This window comes from Microcaecilia unicolor, unplaced genomic scaffold, assembly GCF_901765095.1.
Source record: "Microcaecilia unicolor unplaced genomic scaffold, aMicUni1.1, whole genome shotgun sequence".
NCBI lineage: Eukaryota > Metazoa > Chordata > Amphibia > Gymnophiona > Siphonopidae > Microcaecilia > Microcaecilia unicolor.
The window spans coordinates 744,421-768,235 of NW_021963615.1; the positions used below are offsets into that span (position 1 = coordinate 744,421).

General features: G+C 43.9%; 1 protein-coding gene across 1 annotated transcript in view; it reads right to left on the bottom strand.

Moving 5' to 3' along the window:
• Positions 1 to 6,755: 6,755 nt before the first annotated feature.
• LOC115459506 (E3 ubiquitin-protein ligase TRIM39-like) overlaps positions 6,756 to 23,815 on the bottom strand; it is a 40,187-nt gene continuing 23,127 nt past the window's right edge. The window contains exons 4-5 of the mRNA XM_030189309.1: positions 18,223 to 18,453; positions 6,756 to 6,809 (exon numbers count right to left, since the gene is read on the bottom strand). Coding sequence (XP_030045169.1) covers positions 6,756 to 6,809; positions 18,223 to 18,453 — 285 coding nt within the window. The remainder of the gene's footprint in view (positions 6,810 to 18,222; positions 18,454 to 23,815) is intronic.

Genomic DNA, 23,815 nt, shown 5'->3' on the forward strand with positions numbered 1-23,815 from the left:
GCAAAAGTGAAGGTAGGCGGCGGCGGGGGAGGGAGGTCGGCAAAGACATGGGGGGCGGCAATGGCGGCTGGGGGGGGCGGCGCCGGGGGGAGGGCTAAAATGTGCCCCCTCCCCTCGGGCTTTGGACCTCCCTCCCACGGAAGTCTGGCTATGCCCCTGGTTTGAAGTTACCCAGGAGCTACTGGCTTTTGCTCCAGTTTCAACCAGGGAGAAAAGAGAGAGAGACAGAACTCTGCGAACCCTACGAAAAGTTATATTTGATAACTTGTGAGCAGCTATATGTCCTGCTCTCCCCAGGTACTATTTAGACAGTAAACAAATGTTTAGTTAGTGTTATAATTGATCTATATTTCAGTTACTTGTTAATGTTTTTGCAGATGCCTAGTGCTAGAATGGAAAGCTGGGTGGGTGGAAGGTGCAGACATCAAATTTCTTAGTTTAGGACCGGGGCGGGACCGGGTATTATCTGGGGAGGCTCCAGCAGCTGCACCAGCCTTTTACTCCGTAATTCACTCCACACAGTCTTTCTCTCTGAACCAAACTTTCCTTTCCTTTAAACGATTCAGGCACAGCACACTTTATCTTCACGGATAAGAAGTAACGATTTACAGGTCTTTCCTCCTCTCTCCAGACATGGACCAAAATACAGTTAATGGTTACTTTAATTCCCTTAGATGTTAAAATCGACTGGGTCTTTCAAGCATCAGTGTAGATTATCTATTCTTCATACAGACAGATGTTAAACATTTTGTTGGATTTTATTCATTCTCTCAATTGTATCTTTCATTTAGAAAGAAGATTTAAGAAATTTGTATTACAGGATTGTTAGTAAATTATTCTTCCCTCATTACTCTATTTCAAGTTCAGATTTTTTTTTTTTTTTGTTATTAGATAATGTAATTACCAGAGGTTTTCTGGCTTCTCGATTTTTGTAACCCGCTTAGAACTGCAAGGTGGTAGTGGAATATGTCAGTAATGTAATGTAAGATTGTTATACCCTTCAGCCCTGTACAGATGGAAAAGGGTACCCTGGATGTTGTAGCAGAAACAGAAACGGACCTCCTGCCCTTTCTTTTAGCATTTCAAGAAAAATGTCAGGAAGTATTTTTTCACGGAGAGAGTAGTGGATGCTTGGAATGCCCTCCCGCGGGAGGTGGTGGAAACGAAAACGGTAACGGAATTCAAACATGCGTGGGATAAACATAAAGGAATTCTGCTCAGAAGGAATGGATCCTAAGGAGCTTAGACGAGATTGGGTGGCAAAGCCGGTGGCGGGAGACGGAGATGGTGTTGGGCAGACTTATATGGTCTGTGCCAGAGCCGATCGTGGGAGGGGACTGATGGTTTGGAGGCGGGGATAGTGCTGGGCAGACTTATACGGTCTGTGCCAGAGCCGGTGGTGGGAGGCGGGGCTGGTGGTTGGGAGGCGGGGATAGTGCTGGGCAGACTTATACGGTCTGTGCCCTGAAAAGGACAGGTACAAATCAAGGTCAGGTATACACAAAAAGTAGCACATGTGAGTTTATCTTGTTGGGCAGACTGGATGGACCGCGCAGGTCTTTTTCTGCCATCATCTACTATGTTACTATGATTTAGTAGGGGTGGACAGGTTACCTATTCTTGTCCACTAAAACAAGGCAGCCACTGTTCTAGTTCTGTTTGTTGTCTCTCGTCCTTCTTGAATCCTCGCTTCTCTAGCAAGTGCCTTTAATGGCAGGTACCTCTCTCCTATTGGCTGGCTTATCTCTCCTTAGAACACTGACACCTAATGGACTTTTAGGGAACAGCAGTGACAATTCAGGCAGATTTACCTTGCTGAATATCTCATAGTATTACACCAGCAAAACTCGGGATTTAGAGGTTAAATATCCTCATAAAACCAAGTATTTCCACTTTTTTTTTTTTTTTTAGTTCCCTTTTCTAGAGATAAATCAAAACTGACAAGACTGCAAAATTGCCAGATTTTGGGGTCCTTTAACTGAAATGTGTTAGATTTTACAGTTACTCTTGCTTAATGGAGAAATTTAACCCAGGGTAGCTGCTAAACTAAGGCAGCATATTTTTGAAGACGACCTGGGTTAAAATGGGAATTAGAACATGGTCCCAAGGTTGCAGTTAGTGTGGAACCACTTAACACCTCCTATTTAACGGTCCTGAACTAAGAACAGAAGTGCTGGTTAGTACATGTTATGTGCAGAACGTTACCTGCAAAATGTCTTCCACGTCCATTCTCCACCGAACCCCTCCCCAACACAAAATGCATTTAACACCCAGATTAGGATGTAGAAACTATAAAAATAATGCAAAACCCGTTACTGCAGTTGTATGATAGCAATTACCATGTGCTAAATCGGATGCACCTTAGTGAAAGACCCTGTTTGAAGTGCACAAGAGGTGTCTAACATCAGCTAATGCCAATTATGATTTCTGTGGTCAGTGAATTTCAAAGCTTCCATTACGGTTTAGTGAATTGAACTTGCATACACATTTTCACTCTATTGTATCAGGTGATCTAGTGAAAAAGATATGTTTCTGCTGTAGTCAGATTTGAATTAATCCAAGTATCAACTATTTGCTGTATTTTTTTATTACTCAAAATGAATGTAAATATTGCTCTTACTTTCATAGTTAAAGCCATTCTGTAGTACTCTCTCAGCATATCCAAAAGCTGAAAAGAATAAGTAAAATTAACCACCATGTTACAGAAATTCTGTGCAGGAACGTTGTTCAAAACCTAGAGAAATTATTTAATTATAATCATTTTTTTGTTTACGTTCCGAGTATCCAACTAGCTTAAGTGGAGTGGAACGGGTAGATGTGAATTGCTCTCCTTCAAGAGTACAATGAATCCCTGACTAAAAGAGCTTAAAATTTATCTGCTTTGGGCTGAACTGACCCGACATGAATATCTGGGTCGCAGTGTCCATTCGGAATCAAACTGGGTCCCCCGACTCAGCAACCTGCTGCACTAACCATTAGGCCTCTCCTCCTCCCATTTATTTCTAATACTTGTATTGCCGTTGTAGTATTAATGACAGATCATAAAAGACAGATTACATAGAAGTACAATGAGTCCCTGCCCTATTGAGCTTACAGTCTCAACGTACCTCATGATTATTGATTCCCCAGAGGACAGAGCTGTAGATTTTTCATGTATTCACTAGTTATTCACAATATCTTATTCCATCGGTGGCTTTCACTATGTCACTGAACCCCTCTTTACATTTAAAGGCTCTGTACAGTAAGAACGAAATTCTCAACTATTATATTTCTGTAGCAGTGATTGGTTTGAACATGTTTAACTCAAATCTGTAAAATCTTCCACCTCTCCACAATCCTACCAGAGACTTTAGATTAAGGAAATATATCAGGAAAGAAGCTGGATTTTATGAAATCATAAGGAAGAGCAGCAGAGCTTCCCAGATTTATTTGTATATTCTGATGACTGTATATAAGGCTTTGGTAACATAACTACAAATTGTCAAGCAGAGAGAGAGAGTCTGGGAATGTTAATCCTGAGTCCTGCTGTTTAATTCCAGGATGGAAACCTGGCGGATTCTCATATCTCCTACATAGAGGTAGAAGAAAGGTCGGAGTTTCCCTGTGAAGGTGTCGGTGAGGTGAAGAGATGAGATTTATTATCTGCCATCATAAAACGAGACCTTTCCTGCCTCATAGTCCAGCAGAATCCCCACTGCCCGGGGGAACTCACTCAGGGGGAGCTGGGTCACAGGGGAGGTGAGGGCACAGCATCTCTCTCCAAAACCACAGCCTCAGTGTCCAGAATCCTTCTCAGGTGCCACTGTGATCTCCCCCTTCCTCCTCACAGAGTCTTTACACACTACCCAATATTCCAGTTCCTCACATCCCCCACCTCCACCCTCCCAGTAATGTCTCCCTAAGGTGAAGCCCTCACTCCCCAGCACACAGAAATAGTATCAAATCTCTGAGGAGTGTCCGGAACATTCTGTCCTGTGTTTCTCCATCTGACAATTTTCCCATCTTCAGCCAAGACGAGATTAGGATGAGCAGTTTCAGGATCCAGAGTCACATTTACTGCAGAGAAGCGACACATTAATAAACATGAGCAACACGTTCTCATTAGCTTATCACACACCCACCACTAACCCATTGGCTCCTCACACACAGAGCTCTAACCCTCATTGGCTCCTCACACACCCACCGCTACCCCTCATTGGCTCCTCGCACACCCGGCTCTAACCTTCATTGGCTCCTCACACACCCACCGCTAACCCTCATTGGCTCCTCACACACCCACCGCTAACCCTCATTGGCTGCTCCTACACCTACCGCTAACCCTCATTTGCTGGTTCTTCAGTCAATCACTCTATGACAGATGCTCTGCTATTGGCTATTATCACCTTCTTGTCTCAGATTGGACTTATCTCATTGGATATCAGATTTTCAGTGTTCCCTACTGGAATGAGTCTATTCATACCAACGAGGTTGGATAAAAACAGGAGATGGATCACATCAAAATGCTGAAGCCAATTAGGTTAATCTCTGTTTCCCCTCCCCAACTCAGCCATCGTCCCTGTACTCTCAAAACAATTTATAACAATTCTGAACAGGCATGCTGGGCCCTCACCTCCCCTGAGACCCAGCTCCCCCTGAGAAAGAGACTCTGGGCATGGCTCTGAAAAAACCTAATAAAAAGGGGAGTTTTGAACAGTGAAATCAGAGGCTCGTCTACGGGTGGACGCACTGCGTAGAACCACATTTATACTCATGTATTCTGCTACACCTTCAAATCCCTCAAAGTCCATTATGCAGTCTGACCAAGTTTTTTTTCCAAATATTGTTTATAGTAGGCTGTGTGACGCAATCCCAGGCTATCCCAACGTAGTATTATTGCCACTGTCTTCCAGTAGTCCAGCATGATGGCTTCCTTGTCTGCATCTACAGCTTCATAGGCCTTGCTGTAAAGCTCCCACTTGTAGTGGCACTGGAAAGCCTTTATTATTGCCTGATCGAGGGTCTGGATGATGGTTCTGTTCGGGGGAATGAAGAAAACCACATTATTGGGCTGTGCATTTTCTAGGTCTGCACGACAGTGAACTGGTGCATTATCCAAAATCAGCAGTACCTTGAAGGAAAGGTTCTTACGGTGGAGATACCGTTCAACTTCTGGAACGAAACAGTTGTTGGAAATCATCCAAGCTTTGTAGTTCCATCTCCAATGGACTGGCATATTGTATACAGGTACAAATAAGTACCTGTATACAATATGTAAGCCGCATTGAGCCTGCCATGAGTGGGAAAGCGCGGGGTACAAATGTAACAAAAATTAAAAAAAATAATTCAGATTCTTTCCTTTAGGTGCACGAGGATTTTGGGCTCTGTACAGAGGCCTGCATTTGAAATCACCTTTGGCATTGGTGCACAACAACACGGTAACATGATTTTTAAATGCCTTAAAAACCAGGGGCTTTGGCTGCCATTTTCGTTATATCTGTCCATTTGCCAGCCTGTTTGTAAAACAATCCAGTCTCATCGATATTGAAGACCTGCTCTGGCACATAACCCTTTTTTTCTATCACACTTAGCAGGGATGTTTTAAATTCTTCTGCAGCTTCGTTGTCAGCTGAACCTGCCTCGCCACAAAGGCTTACTTTTTTTAAGCGCATACCTCTTTTAAACGCACAAGCAGCCAGAACTTGCAGAAAAGGGTTTCACGTTTTCATGACTCTGGGTGTCGTATTTATAAATCTGTTTGGCTTTGATCTTCACAGCAATCCTGTCCACTGTGCACTTTTATTTTGTAATCCACCATTTGCATTATGCACAAATGTAACCACTTTTCCATCTTTCCTACTGACTCAACACATAGTAACATAGTAGATGACGGCAGAAAAAGACCTGCACGGTCCATCCAGTCTGCCCAATAAGATAAATTCATATGTGCTACTTTTTATTTGTACCTGTCCTCTTCAGGGCACAGACCGTATAAGTCTGGCCAGCACTATCCCCGCCTCCCAACCACCAGCCCCACTTCCCACCACCAGCTCTGGCACAGACCGTATAAGTCTGCCCAGCACTATATCCGCCTCCCAACCACTAGCCCCGCCTCCCACCACCAGCTCTGGCACAGACTGTAGTCTGCCCAGCACCATCCCCGCCTCCCAACCACTAGCCCCGCCTCCCAAACTCGGTTAAGCTCCCAAGGATACATTCCTTCTGAACAGGATTCCTTTATGTTTAGCCCACGCATGTTTGAATTCTGTTACCGTTTTCATCTCCACCACCTCCCGCGGGAGGGCATTCCAAGTATCCACCACGAAGCGCACGAAGCACAGATGTAGTTTTGGAACTTTCTGGTTCTGCTTCTCAAACAGACCACTGAATCTCTTCCTTTTTTTGCTGGATGGATCAGCTGACTCATTAAATTTTAATGTGTGGCCAACGGCAGAAACAGACATGCCGGAATGGAGCATATCCAACACACCTATTTTGTCACTAAGACACATCACATGTTTCTTTCTCTTACGATCGGTACATGAAAATTGTAACTCACCCCCTGGATGCTTAGTGGCCATTTCCAGAAGCAGACTATCATTCAGATGGAAACAGTTTACTAAGGTGCGTTAGCATTTTTAACGAGCCCACAATTAGTGTGTAAGCGCATATAGGGATATTGTGGGCACATATAGGGTTAATGCACATACATAGTTAACACACATTAAAAACGCGCCTAACCTCTTGGCCGCTCTAGGAAACTTGGTGGTTTGGTATAATTATTGTATATCAGATTCAGTTACCTGTATATCTGCCAAATTCCATCCACCAATCTGCATTAAAATAAAGATGAACAATGATCAGATCTCAGAGAAGAGAAATAAGTACAATGATATAAAAATTATATTAGGGGTAGACAATGATTACAATTTTTTATTGCCATTAATCGTGTGAATAAAAATTGTAATCATGCAATTAAACGTGCTTAATCACAGCATGCATTTTGGGCATTAAAGAATAAGGTTTCAAACAGCCTTCATTCAGTTTCTCTCATGCCCCCTTCCCCAGCCTCTCCCCCAGTTTCTCTCATGCCCCAATGCCCAGCCTTCACCAAGTTTCTGTTCCCCACCCCCTACATTTATTTGTACAGCAGGGCTCAGGGTCAGCGTTGCCTCAAACTCCTTGTCTCGCTCTGCACAGTGATTGGGCTCTGCAGATACTTGAGTCACGCAGTGTAGGAATTTGGGGAAGTCTCGCGGTTTCAAGTCTCAAGAGACCTTCCCCACCTTCCTGCACCATGCAGCTCAAGTATCTGTAGAGCCTGTCCATGCAGGGGGAGAGAAGGAGTTTGAGGCAGCTCCGAGGAGGAGAAAAAATCCTGAGCCCAGCTGTAGAGGTAAGCATGGGGGATGGGTGGATCAGAGTAAAAAAAAAAAAAAACAGGCAGAATTAAAAAACATGGTATGTGTTAAAACATTAATGCTTTAAGGGAGCCTTTTACCAAGATGCAACCCAAGGAGACCTGTGCTGCCTTCGCTGTGTGTTTTTTGCCACACGGCCATCTGGGGAGCAGCCCTTACCGCCACCCACTGAGATGCGACACTGCCTGATTACCGCCTGATACACCCTTAGTAAAAGGGGCCCAAATAGTGTTATTAACACATTAATTGCCCACCTCTAAAATACATATGTTACTAAATGAACAAACTTACCAAATACTGCATGATGTGATATGTAAAAAAACAAGAGAGAGAGAGAGAAATGTTAGAGATTTTAAATTATCAAAATGTCCTTCAATGATCTTATAAATACATTCATACATAAGAGTATAACACATTTTCTGCTGCGTATCCCTGTACAAGTCGTTGGTGAGGCCCCACCTGGAGTATTGTGTTCAGTTTTGGAGGCCGTATCTTGCTAAGGATGTAAAAAGAATTGAAGCGGTGCAAAGAAAAGCTACGAGAATGGTAAGGGATTTGCGTTACAAGACGTATGAGGAGAGACTTGCTGAACTTAACATGTATACTCTGGAGGAAAGGAGAAAGAGGGGTGATATGATACACACGTTCAAATATTTGAAAGGTATTAATCTGCAAACGAACCTTTTCCGGAGACGGGAAGGCGGTAGAACGAGAGGACATGAAATGAGATCGAAGGGGGGCAGAATAAGGAAAAATGTCAGGAAGCATTTTTTCACGGAGAGAGTGGTGGATGCTTGGAATGCCCTCCTGCGGGAGGTGGTGGAGATGAAAACGGTAACAGAATTCAAAAATGCGTGGGATAAACATAAAAGAATCCTGTTCAGAAGGAATGGATCCTCAGAAGCTTAGCCGAGATTGGGTGGCAGAGCCGGTGGGGGGAGGCGGGGCTGGTGGTTGGGAGGTGGGTCTTGTTCTGGCCAGACTTCTACGGTCTGTGCCCTGAAAATGGCAAACAAATCAAGATCAGGTAGTTCACATGAAGTAGCACATATGAGTTTAAATTGTGGGGCAGACTAGATGGACCATGCAGGTCTTTTTCTGCCGTCATCTACTATGTTACTATCCAGCTTATAATTGAAAAAGAAAGACGCCTATATTGCGACCCAAATCGGGAGATAGACGTTTATCTCACAAAAAACGAATAAAGCGGTATAATCGAAATCCGAATTTGGACGTTTTCAACTGCACTCCATCGCAGATGCGGACAAAGTTGATGGGGGCGTGTCGAAGGCGTGGTGAAGGCGGAACTGGGCGTGGTTATCGGGCGATCAGAGATGGGCGCCTTTCGCCGATAATGGAAGAAAATAAGCGTTTTTAGCGAGAATTTAGGGCACTTTTCCTGGGCCCTGTTTTTCCACGAATAAGGCCCCAAAAGTGCCCTAAATGACCAGATGACCACTGGAGGGAATCGGGGATGACCTCCCCTGACTCCCCCAGTGGTCACAAACCCCCCTCCCACCACAAAATATGCCGTTTCACAACTTTTTATGTTCACCCTCAAATGTCATACCCACCTCCCTGGCAGCAGTATGCAGGTCACTGGAGCAGTTATTAGGGGGTGCAGTGGACTTCAGGCAGGTGGACCCAGGCCCATTCCCCCCCCCCACCTGTTACAATTGTGCTGCTTAATGCTTAGTCGTCCAACCCCCCCAAACCCACTGTACCCACATGTAGGTGCCCCCCTTCACCCCTTAGGGCTATAGTAATGGTGTAGACTTGTGGGCGGTGGGTCTTGAGGGGGATTTGGGGGGCTCAACACCCAACGGAAGGGTGCTATGCACCTGGGAGTTCTTTTACCTTTTTTTTTGTTTTTGTAAAAGTGCCCCCTAGGGTGCCCGGTTGGTGTCCTGGCATGTGAGGGGGACCAGTGCACTACGAATCCTGGCCCCTCCCACTAACAAATGCCTTGGATTTATTCGTTTTTGAGCTGGGCGCTTTCATTTTCCATTATCACTGAAAAACAAAAACGCCCAGCTCACAAATTGTCGAATAAAACATGGACGTCCATTTTTTTTCGAAAATACGGTTCGGTCCGCCTCTTCACGGACCCGTTCTCGGAGATAAACGCCCATGGAGATAGACGTTTTGTTCAATTACGCCCCTCCACATAAACAACATCATATTCCCACCCCAAACCATTCCCTTTTTCACTCCCCCCCCCCCCCCCCCCACCCTTAAGCAACCATAATAATGAGAAACAAAATGCATAATTAGTGTGATATTGACTGGATATATGCTAGTTGTTTTTTTTTTATATGGCTGGCCACCTCTAGATACAAGACTGGTGCTCTAACCACTTGGCCACAGCTCCACTTACTTGGATGCCCCTCCCTTTTGATTATGCCCCTTCATGGTCTCGCTCAGCCAATCACAGCGCAGAAAATCGGCTTTCGATTATACCGATTTCGCCGGATTTAGGAGGATGGGGCGACCATCTCCCGATTTGTGGCGGAAGATAGCCGCTCTTCTCGTTCGAAAATAAGGTGGACTGGGTCCTACTGTGGGGTGACAGTTATTTCTGCACATTTTTACTGGACTCATCTAGAGCATTTTTTAAAGAGGAAAAAACAAATTAAAAATAGACCAATTCCTCACCTCCAAATTTTGCAATCCATTTCTTCAGCTGTTGAGGGTAGCTCAGTTGGAAACCCATTTTCAGATCAGTAGAAACAACCTCAGGTTCAGAAACTTCATTTCCTGACACTAGGGTTAGAGAGTCACTGGGAATTATTCTGGGAGATGTTCACACCCAGGGGATAGAGAGTGGAAGGAATGAAATATACACGAACACTCCAGTTTTCTGTGATTATGGACTGATTTTTGAAATAGGAAAACATTTTAAAAGTGGCACAAAATGGCATTTGGAAATCGCTATTTTTGAAACCCAATTTTTAAACATTTTGCTACGCAAGGGAGTGTGTAGGGGTGGGATTTAGGCATTCCTAATACTCGGATGTTTTTCTGCCACAATGGAACAAAACAAAAATATCCAGGGCTACAATTTAGATGTTTTGATCTAGATTTGTTTTTATCACAACTAAGTCACAACAAGGTGCCTTAAATGACCAATCGACTACAAGAGGGATTAAGGCGTGACCCCCCCCCCTTACTCCCCTAGTGGTCACTGACCCCCTCCCACCCTCCAAAGATGTGAAAGAAATATTACATACCAGTTTCTATGAGAGCCTCAGATGTTATGGTCCAGGGCTATTGTAGTTGTGTACAGTAGTATTTTGGTGGGTTTTGGAAGACTAGCCATACAAGATAACGGGGCAGCGGTGAGATGCGTACCTGGGACCTTTTAGGTGAAGGCCACTGCAGCGCCCCCTAGGGTGCCCCACTGCTCTGCTGGGATGTCTGTGTGGCCAGTCTACTAAGAATACTGGCCCACATACGTCCTAATGGCTTGATTTTGTGCGTTTTTCACTTAGATGTTTTAGATTTATAGAATCTAGATCTAAATGTCATCTGCCAGTTGGTGGATTCTGTCTCCCAGTCATGTAAGGTCCTCTTGCAATTTTTCACAATCCTCTTGTATTTTTTTTTTCCCGTTCATTTTTATTAAAACAGAATTAGAACAGAGCTACAAGATTTTAAGTACAGCGTTTACCAACCATGGTATTACAAACCCAAACAACAACTCTGTTAAGGTTTAAACTTATTTCCCCTCCTATCCCTCCCCCTTCCCATAGAACGTGCCCACCCACCCCCCCCAACTCAACCTATCACCCCCCTACCCTCCCCCCTCATAAATTCAGGATACGGCTTCGAGCAGTAGGGGTAAGCGTGTCCCAAAATGGTGCCCAAGTGGCACAAAAAATGTCCCCTTTGTTGGACGCCAAGTCTTTTATTTTCCGTTTCTCCAGTGAGCACATTTGAATCATTGCTATACGCCACTGTGCCAGGGAGGGGCTTTCTGCATTTCTCCACAGTTGTAGTATTGCTCTCTTACCCATCAGCACAGTGCGCTTTAAAAAAAGCTTTCATTTTCGCTGGCATACACCCTGCACTGGCAAAAGACTCAAATAATTGTCCTGGAGCTATCTTCCATCTTGTGCACCAACAGTTAGATACCTGCAGTCCCACGTTCCTCCAGAATTGTTGCACCCCGGGACACGTCCAAAACATGTGCCCCAGGTGTGCTCCGGAAGCCCCACACTTTGGACAGGAATCCACGTCTGCTATGGTTGCTCTCCAGGCCCTATACGGTGAGATATACAGCCTCAGTAAAAATTTTAGCTGCAATTCCTGCCAGGCTACGTTCTCTGTAAACTTAGTCACCGATACCAACTGTCTGTGTAAGTGCTCCTCCTGGAGATTAAGTCCCAGTTCAGCATTCCATTGTTCAATTATTTTGGAAAAGTCAAAGTTCTGTAACGAGTTCTCTATAAAGAGTGAAAGTATCTCAACGGTACTCTTTGTTGGGCCTCCAGACCCAACAGTTCAGTAAGTTGATTGTAAGAGAAAGAAACATGTGATGTGTCTTAGTGACAAAATAGGTGTGTTGGATATGCTCCATTCCGGCATGTCTGTTTCTGCCGTTGGCCACACGTTAAATTTAATGAGTCAGCTGATCCATCCAGCAAAAAAAGGAAGAGATTCAGTGGTCTGTTTGAGAAGCAGAACCAGAAAGTTCCAAAACTACATCTGTGCTTCGTGTGCTTCGTGGTGGATACTTGGAATGCCCTCCCGCGGGAGGTGGTGGAGATGAAAACGGTAACAGAATTCAAACATGCGTGGGATAAACATAAAGGAATCCTGTTCAGAAGGAATGGATCCTCAGGAGCTTAGTTGAGATTGGGTGGCAGAGCCGATGGTGGGAGGTGGGGCTGGTGGTTGGGAGGCGGGGATAGTGCTGGGCAGAATTATACGGTCTGTGTAGTGCTGGTGGTGGGAGGCGGGGGGATAGAGCTGGGCAGACTTATACGGTCTGTGCCAGAGCTGGTGGTGGGAGGCGGGGCTAGTGGTTGGAGGCGGGGATAGTGCTGGCCAGACTTATATGGTCTGTGCCCTGAAGAGGACAGGTACAAATAAAAAGTAGCACATATGAATTTATCTTATTGGGCAGACTGGATGGACCGTGCAGGTCTTTTTCTGCCGTCATCTACTATGTTACTATGTTATCCCCTATCTCCGCGGTCAAAGATTGTTTGGGCAGAGAGGCCACGTAATGTCTCAGCTGGTAATATGCGAAATCATCCAATGGTCAATATGAAATTCTGTAATCTCTTGTATTTAAGAACTTTGAATAACTTTGTCCTCAGCAAATTTAATCACCCCACTCATTATTCCCATTTCTAAATCATTTGTGATTAAGTTAAAAAGTAGAGGTCACAGCACAGACCCTGAGGAACCCCATTATTTACTCCATTGAGAATATTGACCATTTAACCCTACTCTGTTTTTTTTATCTTTTAACCAGTATAGATTAGGAATTGGTTATTGGTCAGAAAACAGAGGGTAGGGATAAATGGTCATTTCTCTCAATGGAGGAGGGTGAACAGTGGAGTGCCGCAGGGATCTGTACTGGGAACGGTACTATTTAACATATTTATAAATGATATGGAAATCGGAATGACAAGTGAGGTGATCAAATTTGCAGATGATACAAAACTATTCAAGGTTGTTAAAACACGTGTGGACTGTGAAATATTTTAGAAAGATCTTAGGAAATTGGTAGACTGGGCGTCCAAATAGCAGATAAAATTTAATTTGAATGAATGCAAAGCTTTGCACATTAGAAAGAATAATCCGAATTATAGTCACCTGAGGCTAGGATCCACCTTGGGAGTCAGCGCTCCAGAAAAGTTCTGGGTGTCATGTAGATAATACGCTGAAATCTTCTGCTCAGTGTGCGGTGGCAGCCAAAAAAAGCAACAACAGGATGCTAAGAATTATTAGGAAAGGGATGGTGAATAAGAAGGAAAATACTATAATGCTTTTCTATCACTCCATGGTGAGAATTTCATTCAGTTCTGGTCACTGTATTTATTTATTTATTTTATTACATTGGTACCCTGCGCTTTCCCACTCATGGCAGGCTCAATGCGGCTACATGGGGCAATGGAGGGTTAAATGACTTACCCAGAGTCAGAAGGAGCTGCCTGTGCCTGAAGTGGGAATCGAACTCAGTCCTCAGGACCACAGTCCACCACCCTAACCACTAGGCCACTCCTCCACTGTTGCTACTATTGGAGATTCTACATGGAATGTTGCTATTCCACTAGCAACATTCCATGTAGAAGTCGGCCCCTTGCAGATCACCAATGTGGCCGCGCAGGCTTCTGCTTCTGTGAGTCTGACGTCCTGCACATACGTGCAGGACGTCAGACTCACAGAAACAGAAGCCTGCGCAGCCTTCTACATGGATGTTGCTAGTGGAATAGCAACATTCCATGTAGAATCTCCAATAGTAGCAACATTCCATGTAGAATCTCCAATAGTATCTATTTTATTTTTGTTACATTTGTACCCTGCACTTTCAGGCTCAATGCGGCTTACATGGGGCAATGGAGGGTTAAGTGACTTGCCCAGAGTCACAAGGAGCTGCCTGTGCTTGAAGTGGGAATCGAACTCAGTTCCCCAGGACCAAAGTCCACCACCCTAACCACTAGGCCACTCCTCCACTGTATCTCAAAAAAGGTATAGAAGGGCATTTTCTAAATGATGTCAAAGTCTGAATAGGCAAAAAGGCCATTTTCAAAAAAGAAAAATGTCTATCTTTTTTTTTTTAAATACCGTTTGAACAAGGCTTTGTGATTTGACGTTTTGTTTTTTGGTCCATTTTCAGAAAACAAAACACCCAAGAAAAAAAAACACACAAAATCAAGCCATTGGGATGTAGGAGGAGCCGATATTTTTAGTAGACTGGTCCCCCTGACATCCCAGGAAAACAATAGGGCTTACTAGGGGGCACTGCAGTGGACTTCATAAAATGCTTCTTTACCTTGTCTGCTGAGCCCCCAAAATCCACCACCCCCAACTGTACACCACTACCACATCTTTTACGGGTGAAGGGGGCACCTATATGTGGGTACAGTGGGTTTCTGGTGAGTTTTGGAGGGCTTACAGTTTCATCCCTGAAGTGTAACAGGTAGGGGGAGGTAGGAGCCCTGGGTCCACCTGTCGGCAGTGCACTGCACCCACCACTAGACAACTCCAGGGACCTGCATGCTGTTCTAATGGACCTGAGTATAACATCTGAGGCTGGACTAGAGGCTGGCAAGTCAGTTTTTCATCACATTTTGGGGGCTGGGAGGGGGTTAGTGAGCACTAGGGGAATAAGGGGAGGTCATCCCTGATTCCCTCCAGTGGTCATCTGGGTATTTAGGGCACCTTTTTGAGCCTTATTCGTTATGAAAACAGGTCTAGCTCAAAAACGTCTAAATTTTAGTCCAGGAAGATTTTGTTTTGTTCCGTTATGGCTGAAAAACATCTAAGTCTTAGGAACGCACAAGTCCCAGCCCGAACAAGCCCCTGACACGCCCCTTGAGATTTGGACGCACTTCTGACGGACTTCATAGAAAGTACTGATTTTGGTGTTTTTGTGAGAAAAAGATCCAAATGCTACTTTATGCCACTTTTTAGATGTTTTTCTGTTTTGAAAATGAGCCCAATAGCGGAATTAGAAAAGGTTCAAAGAAGAGCAACCAAAATGATAAAGGGGATGGAACTCCTCTCGTATGAGGAAAGGCTAAAGAGGTTATGGCTCTTCAGCTTGGAAAAGAGACGGATGAGGGGGGATACGATTGAGGTCTACAAAATCCTGAGTGGTGTAGAACGAGTAGAAGTAAATCTGAGAAAATTGGAAGATCTGAGGAAATTGGAAGACTGGGCGTCCAAATGGCAGATGAAATCTAATGTGGACGAATGCTAAGTGATGCACATTGGAAAGAATAGTTCGAATCATAGTTACTTGATGCTAGGGTCCATCTTGGGAGTCAGCGCTCAAGAAAAAGATCTGAGTGTCATTGTAGATAAGTAACCTGTTCCGGGACAGAGGGATCAGGGAACCAGCGGAGACGACATGCGTGTGGCTGCTCTCTGCACCCCTCCAGCAGCGTGCACTTGGGGCAGACCACCCCCACCGCCCTGCCCTCGGTATGCCACTGGCTGTCAGGTACACATCTTTCCATTGGTCCCTTACCTTGTCTGCTGAGCCCCCCCAAAACCCACCACCCTCAACTGTACACCGCTACCACATCTTTTACGGGTGAAGGGGGCACCTATATGTGGGTACAGTGGGTTTCTGGTGAGTTTTGGAGGGCTTACAGTTTCATCCTGAAGTGTAACAGGTAGGGGGAGGTAGGAGCCTGGGTCCACCTGTCGGCAGTGCACTGCACCCACCACTAGACTACTCCAGGGACCTGCATGCTGTTCTAATGGACCTGAGTATAACATCTGAGGCTGGCACAGAGACTGACATAATGAGACTGGGGGTGGGGGGTGGGAGGGGGTTAGTGACCACTGGGGGAATTAGGGAAGGTCATCCCTGATTTCCTCCAGTGGTCATCAGGGTATTTAGGGCACCTTTTTGTGCCTTATTCGTTATAAAAACAGGTCTAGCTCAAAACGTCTTAGACCTGGATGTTTTTCTTTTGTTCCATTATGGCTGAAAAACATCTAAGTCTTAAGAACGCATAAGTCCCAGCCTGAACACGCCCCTGACACACCCCTTGAGATTTGGACGCACTTCTGACGGACTTCATAGAAAAACGTCTAAAAATAGGTTTTGAAAATACTGATTTTGGTGTTTTTGTGAGAAAAAGATCCAAATGCTGCTTTATGCCACTTTTTAGATGTTTTTCTGTTTTGAAAATGAGCCCAATAGCGGAATTAGAAAAGGTTCAAAGAAGAGCAACCAAAATGATAAAGGGGATGGAACTCCTCTCGTATGAGGAAAGGCTAAAGAGGTTAGGGCTCTTCAGCTTGGAAAAGAGACGGATAAGGGGAGATATGATTCAGGTGGTGTAGAATGAGTAGAAGTAAATCGATTTTTTACTCATTCCAAAATTACAAAGACTAAGGGACACTCGAGGAAGTTACATGGAAATACTTTTAAAACAAATAGCAAGAAATATTATTTTACTCAACAAATAGTTAGGCTCTGAAACTCTTTGCCAGAGGATGTCATAACAGTGGTTAGCGTATCTGTGTTTAAAAAAGGTTTGGACAAATTCCTGGAGGAAAAGTCCATAGACTGCTATTGAGAGAGACAAGGGAAGCAACTACTTGCCCTGGGATTTGTAGCATAGAGTGTTGCCAGGATTTGGGTTTCTGCCAGGAACCTGTGACCTGACTTGGCCACTGTTTGGAAAATAGGATACTGGGCTAGATGGACCATTGGTCTGACCCAGTATGGCTTCTCTTATGTTCTTATAATCCACAATACGACACTGTATCCCATCCTATGACTTTTGAGTTTCCTCAGGAGAAATTCATGGGGAACTTTATCAAATGTCTTCTGAAAATCCAGATAAACAGTATCAACTGGCTCACCATTATCCACATGTTTATTCACCCTTCTAAGAAATATCAATACATTTTTATAGAATTACTTTGTTATGGACAGCGTCAGAGCAGAGACCATCGCCAGCAACTCCTTCTGCACTCAATCCCACCTCCTTCTCTCCCATTCTTAATTCCACATGCACTACTAATCATTTCTATAGCACTACTAGACATATGCAGCACTGTACACATTATATACAGGTACTTTCTCTGTCCCTAGGGGGCTCACAATCAGTTTTTTTGTTCCTGGGGCAACGGAGGGTTAAGTGATTTGCCCAAGGTCACAAAGAGCTGCTGTGGGACTTGAACCCAGGTTGCCAGGATCAAAGCCCACTGCACTAACCATTAGGCTACTCCTCTCCCTTTCACCAATCAATTAATTCCCTTCTTTCTCACTCAAAATCCATCCAGCCGCATAGAAAATGACAGAAAACTAACTTGTACCTGCTCAGGGCATCCTTCACGTCCTAAAGGGAAATGAAACGGAGAATATTTCTAGTTAGATTTCACAGTTTACCAGAACACATTATACATTAGGATACTCTACTCAAAGCTCTGCTCAATCACAAAACAGCTACAAAATTTTGATGCCATTTCTATGATCAGCATTCAAAAATCTATAAGAAACACCCAAACTCATTATGGAAACAAGTGTATCAGCCTGTTTCAAACCTAACATTTATCTCCTAAGTTGTAGAGAAATTGATACTTGGGCAACTTTTCAAGTATTTACATAAAACACACGTCCTTCATGCCAATCAATCAGGCTTTTGGGTGGGGCACAGTACTGAAACCTCCTTAGTGGCTCTGATCCGTGATCTGCATGTAGAGGCTCTCAAGGGCCTGGTTTGGGCAGAGGTGGAGTTGTGATATCTGGGTGAAAAGGTATCAAAAGTGGGGTAAGTGACTTATTTCTAGCAGAGGGATATCAACTGTATAATCTTGCAAAATTTCAGCCTCAGGTATGGACTAACTACATCTTTAAAAAATATGAAATGTTTACCCACAGTTTTTAGGCTGTAGAACATGAAAAACATCAACGTTGTGAAAAAATTGTATAGTCCCTCTCTACTGACCCTACAGTATACAAAACGTTCGAAAATGAAAGTTGCCCAATTTACCCCTCTGATTTGGTAAGTGCAGCTGCTGGCTGAAAAATCAGCCATTATGTAAGATATTTCGATCTGCTACTTGAATTCCCTGATTCCTCCTGGAAGATCTGTAACCTCCTTAGAAATAGATTTGCTAATCTCACCTTCAGTAACTCGATGGCCGGCTGCTGACTCTTCTCCTCTATCTCGGTGATCAGCTGCATGAGGGAGGAACTTTGCTCTTCTAGCTGGGTCTCATTTTCCATGATTCTCTGGAGAATCTTCTTCTCTTCCTCCTCCAGTCTCGAGAGAAGGATCTGCTTCTCCTTATTCAGAAACTGGTGTAACTCTTCAAACTCAGACTCCACTTTCTGTCGTTTGATCTGTGTCTCACTCTGGATTAAACATGGAAAGATAATTCTCAGTAACAGTACAGTGATTCTGGATTGAGGTCTTTCCATGAACAAGAAATCTCTGTTGTTGTCAGCAGGACAAGTACAAGTGTACTGAGCACCCTAGATTAATCGAGACGTACCTTCTCCCACCCAAACCCATATTCCAGACTTGAAGTGGCTCCATTACCCACCTCTCAGTGGTGGCTCTGGTACAGCACTTCCTCCTTTAACAGTGGTGACTCCAGCACAGCCTTCCTCCTCTCACCACCTACTCTTTTCCCAGCCTTCCTCTCTCACCATACTCAGAAGCTTATCCCCCTTTCACAATTTCTTCCATCCCCTGCTCAGCAACTCCCTCTGCCTCTCTGCACTGTACCCATTCCGGTACCCATAGGAGCCAACTCTGTTGGTGCTGTGGGTGCTTGAGCACCCCCAATTTTGAGAAAATTCCTTGTATGTGTCCAGGGAGGGGTTATTTCCACTGGGTTTAGCACCCCCAATAATTTTGTAAAGTTGGGTCCTGTACCACTGTTGTCCCCATATTGTCTCTAAGTGAGCAGAAGAGGGGTCTCCCTCCTCTCCTGCTCTTACCCCTTACCACAAGCAGCCTCCACTTCATTCTTCCCAAGCATCTACCCCCTGCATCTCCCCATTCCTCAGTATTCATTAGCATCTCGTTCTCCTCTCTCTTCTTCTGGTATCTAGCCCAAGCTTTTGTACATTTTGTTGAGTAGTGGTTCTCCACGGTTGTGGATAAGGGGGAGGAGGGAGGGGATGAAGGGGTGTTGATTCTTTAAGAATTAGTTTTCTGGCTATTGCTGTTAAATTTGGCTATATTTTCAATAAAGCTTTGAAAAATTCAAGAAAACAAACAAGCAAAAAAACCCCAAAACAACAACAACAAAGTAAGTGGTCACAGACCAGCAGATCCTGTGATTTAAATGTAGTTACAGTGCTGTCTCTAAAAAGAAGGTGGAATGGTAGGAAGCTAGGGTTAGGGTACCCTCACTTCACCCACTGGCTGTGCAGAACCTCCAGCTGAAAGAGCTTGAAAATCTCGTTTTCCTGAGGACCACTGAGTTCACCTAACACCAGCTCTGCTGAGCTTTGTGACACCAGAGGATCCAGAATCCGCAACTATATCCTGGAGCTCTCAAAACCAATCAACAGTTACAGGTTATAAATGGTTAAATTAGATGAAAATGAGCTTCCACATCACAGGAGTTATTTCAGATTGAAATCTGTATCCTGGAACTCAGTTAAAAAGGCATCAGGACAGACCCATCCCTGAATGAGCAGAAATGTACATGTAAAAGTCAGTGAATGTCACCAGATCAGTCCTTACTATAATGTCATAGTTCACCGAGCGGATTACCTCAGCTATGATGTGATGAAAGCACCAAGGGGCAGTTCTATAAACTGGCACCAAGAGAGAGGTACAACTACGGGGTGCACTTAATGTCATTTATTTAATGATTTCAGGACAAGCCTAAGCCTTATAGAATAAGAGCAGAAAACTAATAAGATGTTATCAGCCAAATCCCTCTAATTTTATCATATTCCTATGGGTGTCTTAGTTTTTTCAGTATTCTTTGCTTGAACTTTCACTTAAATTGTTTTGAAATCAGTCTGGTATAAACAAGATACTTTATAAGTTTTTTCTTTTCTTTTACATTTTCTTCCTCCAACAGGTCTCATTACACTCAGGGTGTTTCTCAATTAAGTATTAATGTATGTTAGGTTCTCAGATTTAAGTAAATTTTCTTTATGTCACACTCTAGTGTCTGTGTATTTTTCTCAATCATTTATCTCTTTTTATCTTTCAGTGTCTTCTAGGAAAATCCTTTTTGCATGGGCCAGTGTTGAAAGATACCCCTCCTACTCGTCAGGTAAGTATGAAAGGGTTTTCTTCTGTTATTCTCCCCCTACTAGCCTATCTATAACAAATAAAAAATCCTATCTTCTATTATTTGTATGCTCTATTTGCATCTTTTTTCTTCAATAATCTGTTATCTAACTCCTTTATTTAAAAATATAATCAATAATTCCTAACTTTCCCACCGAAGAAATGAATCTTAATATTTTCAAGTTATCACTCAACCTTTTTAATCTCTCTGTTCAGTCTTTTTTTTTTTTTAATTCTTGTCTCAGAAGATGTGATGATTAAATTCCTTCTTGTCCTGCCTTATTTTTTCTTTGATATCTCAGCTGGTAAATTGCTGACTAACAGGCATTTTCCGGCTTTTCATGCCTTCACAGAGATCTGAATGTATTTCCAGTGAAACATACTTCTTTATTTTTATTACATTTGTACCCCGCGCTTTCCCACTCATGGCAGGCTCAATGCGGCTTACATATTATATACAGGTACTTATTTGTACCTGGGGAAATGGGGGTTAAGTGACTTGGTCAGAGTCACAAGGAGCTGCCTGTGCCTGCAGTGGGAATTGAACTCAGTTCCCCAAGACCAAGGTCCACCACTCTAACCACTAGGCCACTCAATGTGGCCACGCAGGCTTCTGTTTCTGTGAGTCTGACATCCTGCACGTATGTGCAGGACGTCAGACTCACAGAAACAGAAGCCTGCGCAGCCACGTTGCTGATCTGCAAGGGCAGCTTCTACATGGAATGTTGCTAGTGGAATAGCAACATTAACATTCCATGTAGAATGTCAAATAGTAGCAACAGAATCTCCAATAGTAGCAACATTCCATCTAGAATCTCCAATAGTAGCAACATTCCATGTTGTTGTTACATTTGTAACCTGCACTTTCCCACTCATAGCAGGCTCAATGGGGGTTACATATTATATACAGGTACTTATTTGTACCTCAGGGTCCTGTTTACTAAAGTGCGTTTGTGTTTTTAGCGCGCCTACACTTAAAGCATGCGCTAACCATGTAGGCGCCTATAGGGATATTGCAGCACGTACATGGTTAATGCACATACATGGTTAATGCACGTACATGGTTAACTTGCATTAAAAATATTAACGCGCCTATAACACTGCTTAGTAAACAGGGCTCCCAGTGTTTATTTTGGTACATTTATATTCCACATTTTTTCACATATTTGTAGGCTCAATGTGGCTTACATAGTTCCGGAGGTGCGATTGCAAACTCCGGTGTAAACAAATACAAAGTGATGTAATGGTAAAGTTCATGTGGTACAGCCACATTAGGGAATAGTGCGACTGAAGAGTTGAGTTGTGTCCATACTGTTAGTTGTGTGTGTTGCAGTGAGCTGGCATTTATGTTGGATTTTATTTATTTATTATTGCATTTGTATCCCACATTATCCCAACTTTTTGCGGGCTCAATGTGGCTTACAATTCATCGTGGATATGGGAAGTAGAAGGGAACATACATTTGTTATTACAGAGAGTTTTGGGTTAAGTGATTAAAGTATTAAAGCAAAAGATAGTATAAAACTTTTCTGGATAAGTCAAAGATTATACAGTTACATGTGTTGATCTTTGTTGTATATCTTGTCGAAGAGATAGGTTTTCAATAGCTTGCGGAAATTTGTCAGTTCATAGATCATTGGGGTATGTCTTTTTGAAGAGGTTTGTTTTCAGTTTTTCCTGAAGTTTAGGAGGTCATTTGTCTCTTTCAAGGCTTTTGGTAGTGCATTCCACAGTTGGGTGCTTATATAAGAAAAGCTGGACGCATAGGTAGATTTGTATTTGAGTCCTTTGAAGCTAGGGTGGTGGAGATTTAGGTGTGATCGTGTTGATTCAGATGTATTTCTAGTTGGCAGGTCAATCAGGTCAGCCATGTATCCCGGGGCTGTGCCGTGGATAATTTTGTGGACCATAGTGCAGAGTTTGAAGGTGATACGTTCTTTGATTGGGAGCCAGTGTAGTTTTTCGCGAAGGGGTTTTGCACTGTCGTATCGCGTTTTCCCGAAGATAAGTCTCGCTGCCGTGTTTTGAGCAGTCTGGAGTTTCTTTAGGATTTGTTCTTTGCATCCTGCGTAAATTCCGTTGCAGTAGTCTGCATGGCTCAGTACCATTGATTGTATCAGGTTGAAGACTATTTACATTTTGAGTGTTTATTTGAGTTGATATTCTTGAGACTCTAGCAGGCTTATTTTCGAAAGAGAAGGACGTCCATCTTTCGACACAAATTGCAAGATGGACATCCTTCTCACAGGGTCGCCCAAATTGGCATAATCGAAAGCTGATTTGGGCACCCTCAACTGCTTTCTGTCACAGGGATGACCAAAGTTCATGGGGGCTGTCAGATGCGTAGCGAAGGCGGGACTGGGGCTGCTTAACACATGGGCGTCCTCGGCCAATAATGGAAAAAAGAAGGGTCCCTGACGAACCTTGGACTTGGTCCTTTTTTTTTTACGACCAAGCCACAAAAATGTGCCTTAAATGACCAGATGACCACTGGAGGGAATCGGGGATGACCTCCCCTTACTCCCCCAGTGGTCACTAACCCCCTCCCACCCTGAAAAAAAATGTTTTTAAACTTTTTTCCAGCCTCTATGCCAGCCTCAAATATCATACCCAGCTCCATGACAGCAGTATGCAGGTCCCTGGCGCAGTTTTAGTGGGTACTGCAGTGCATTTCAGGCAGGCGGACCCAGGTCAATCCCCCCCCCCACCACCTGTTACACTTGTGGTGGTAAATGTCAGCCCTTCTAAACCCACCACAAACCTACTGTACCCACATCTAGGTGCCCCCTTTACCCCTTAGGGCTATGGTAGTGGTGTATAGTTGTGGGGAGTGGGTTTTTTTTTGGGGGGGGGGTTGGGGGCTCAGCACACAAGGTAAGGGAGCTATGCACCTGGGAGCTTTTTCTGAAGTCCATTGCAGTTCCTCCTAGAGCGCCCGGTTGGTGTCCTGGCATGTCAGGGGGACCAGTGCACTAAGAATGCTGGCTTCTCCTACGACCAAAGGTTTGGATTTGGTCGTTTCTGAGATGGGAGTCCTCGGTTTCCATTATCGCCGAAAATTGGGGACGACCATCTCTAAGGTTGACCATATCTAAGGTTGACCTAAATGTTGAGATTTGGGCATCCCCGACCGTATTATCGAAACGAAAGGTGGACACGCATCTTGTTTCGATAATACAGGTTTCCCCGCCTCAGGGGCGCCCCATTCGATTTTGCCCCTCCAAGTTACCTCTTTTTAGTTTGTTTATTACCATTTTTTTCTCCACTACCTTCCCTGTGAAAAAGTACTTTCTGATGTTACTCTTAAGTTGACCACCCTGTAACCTCAGTTCATGTACTCTAGTTCTGATGAACTGAATAAGTTTACCTAAGAGGAAAGGAGGGATAGAGGAGATATAATACAGACATTTAAATACTTGACAGGTATGAATAAGCAAGCAAATCTTTTCCAAAGAC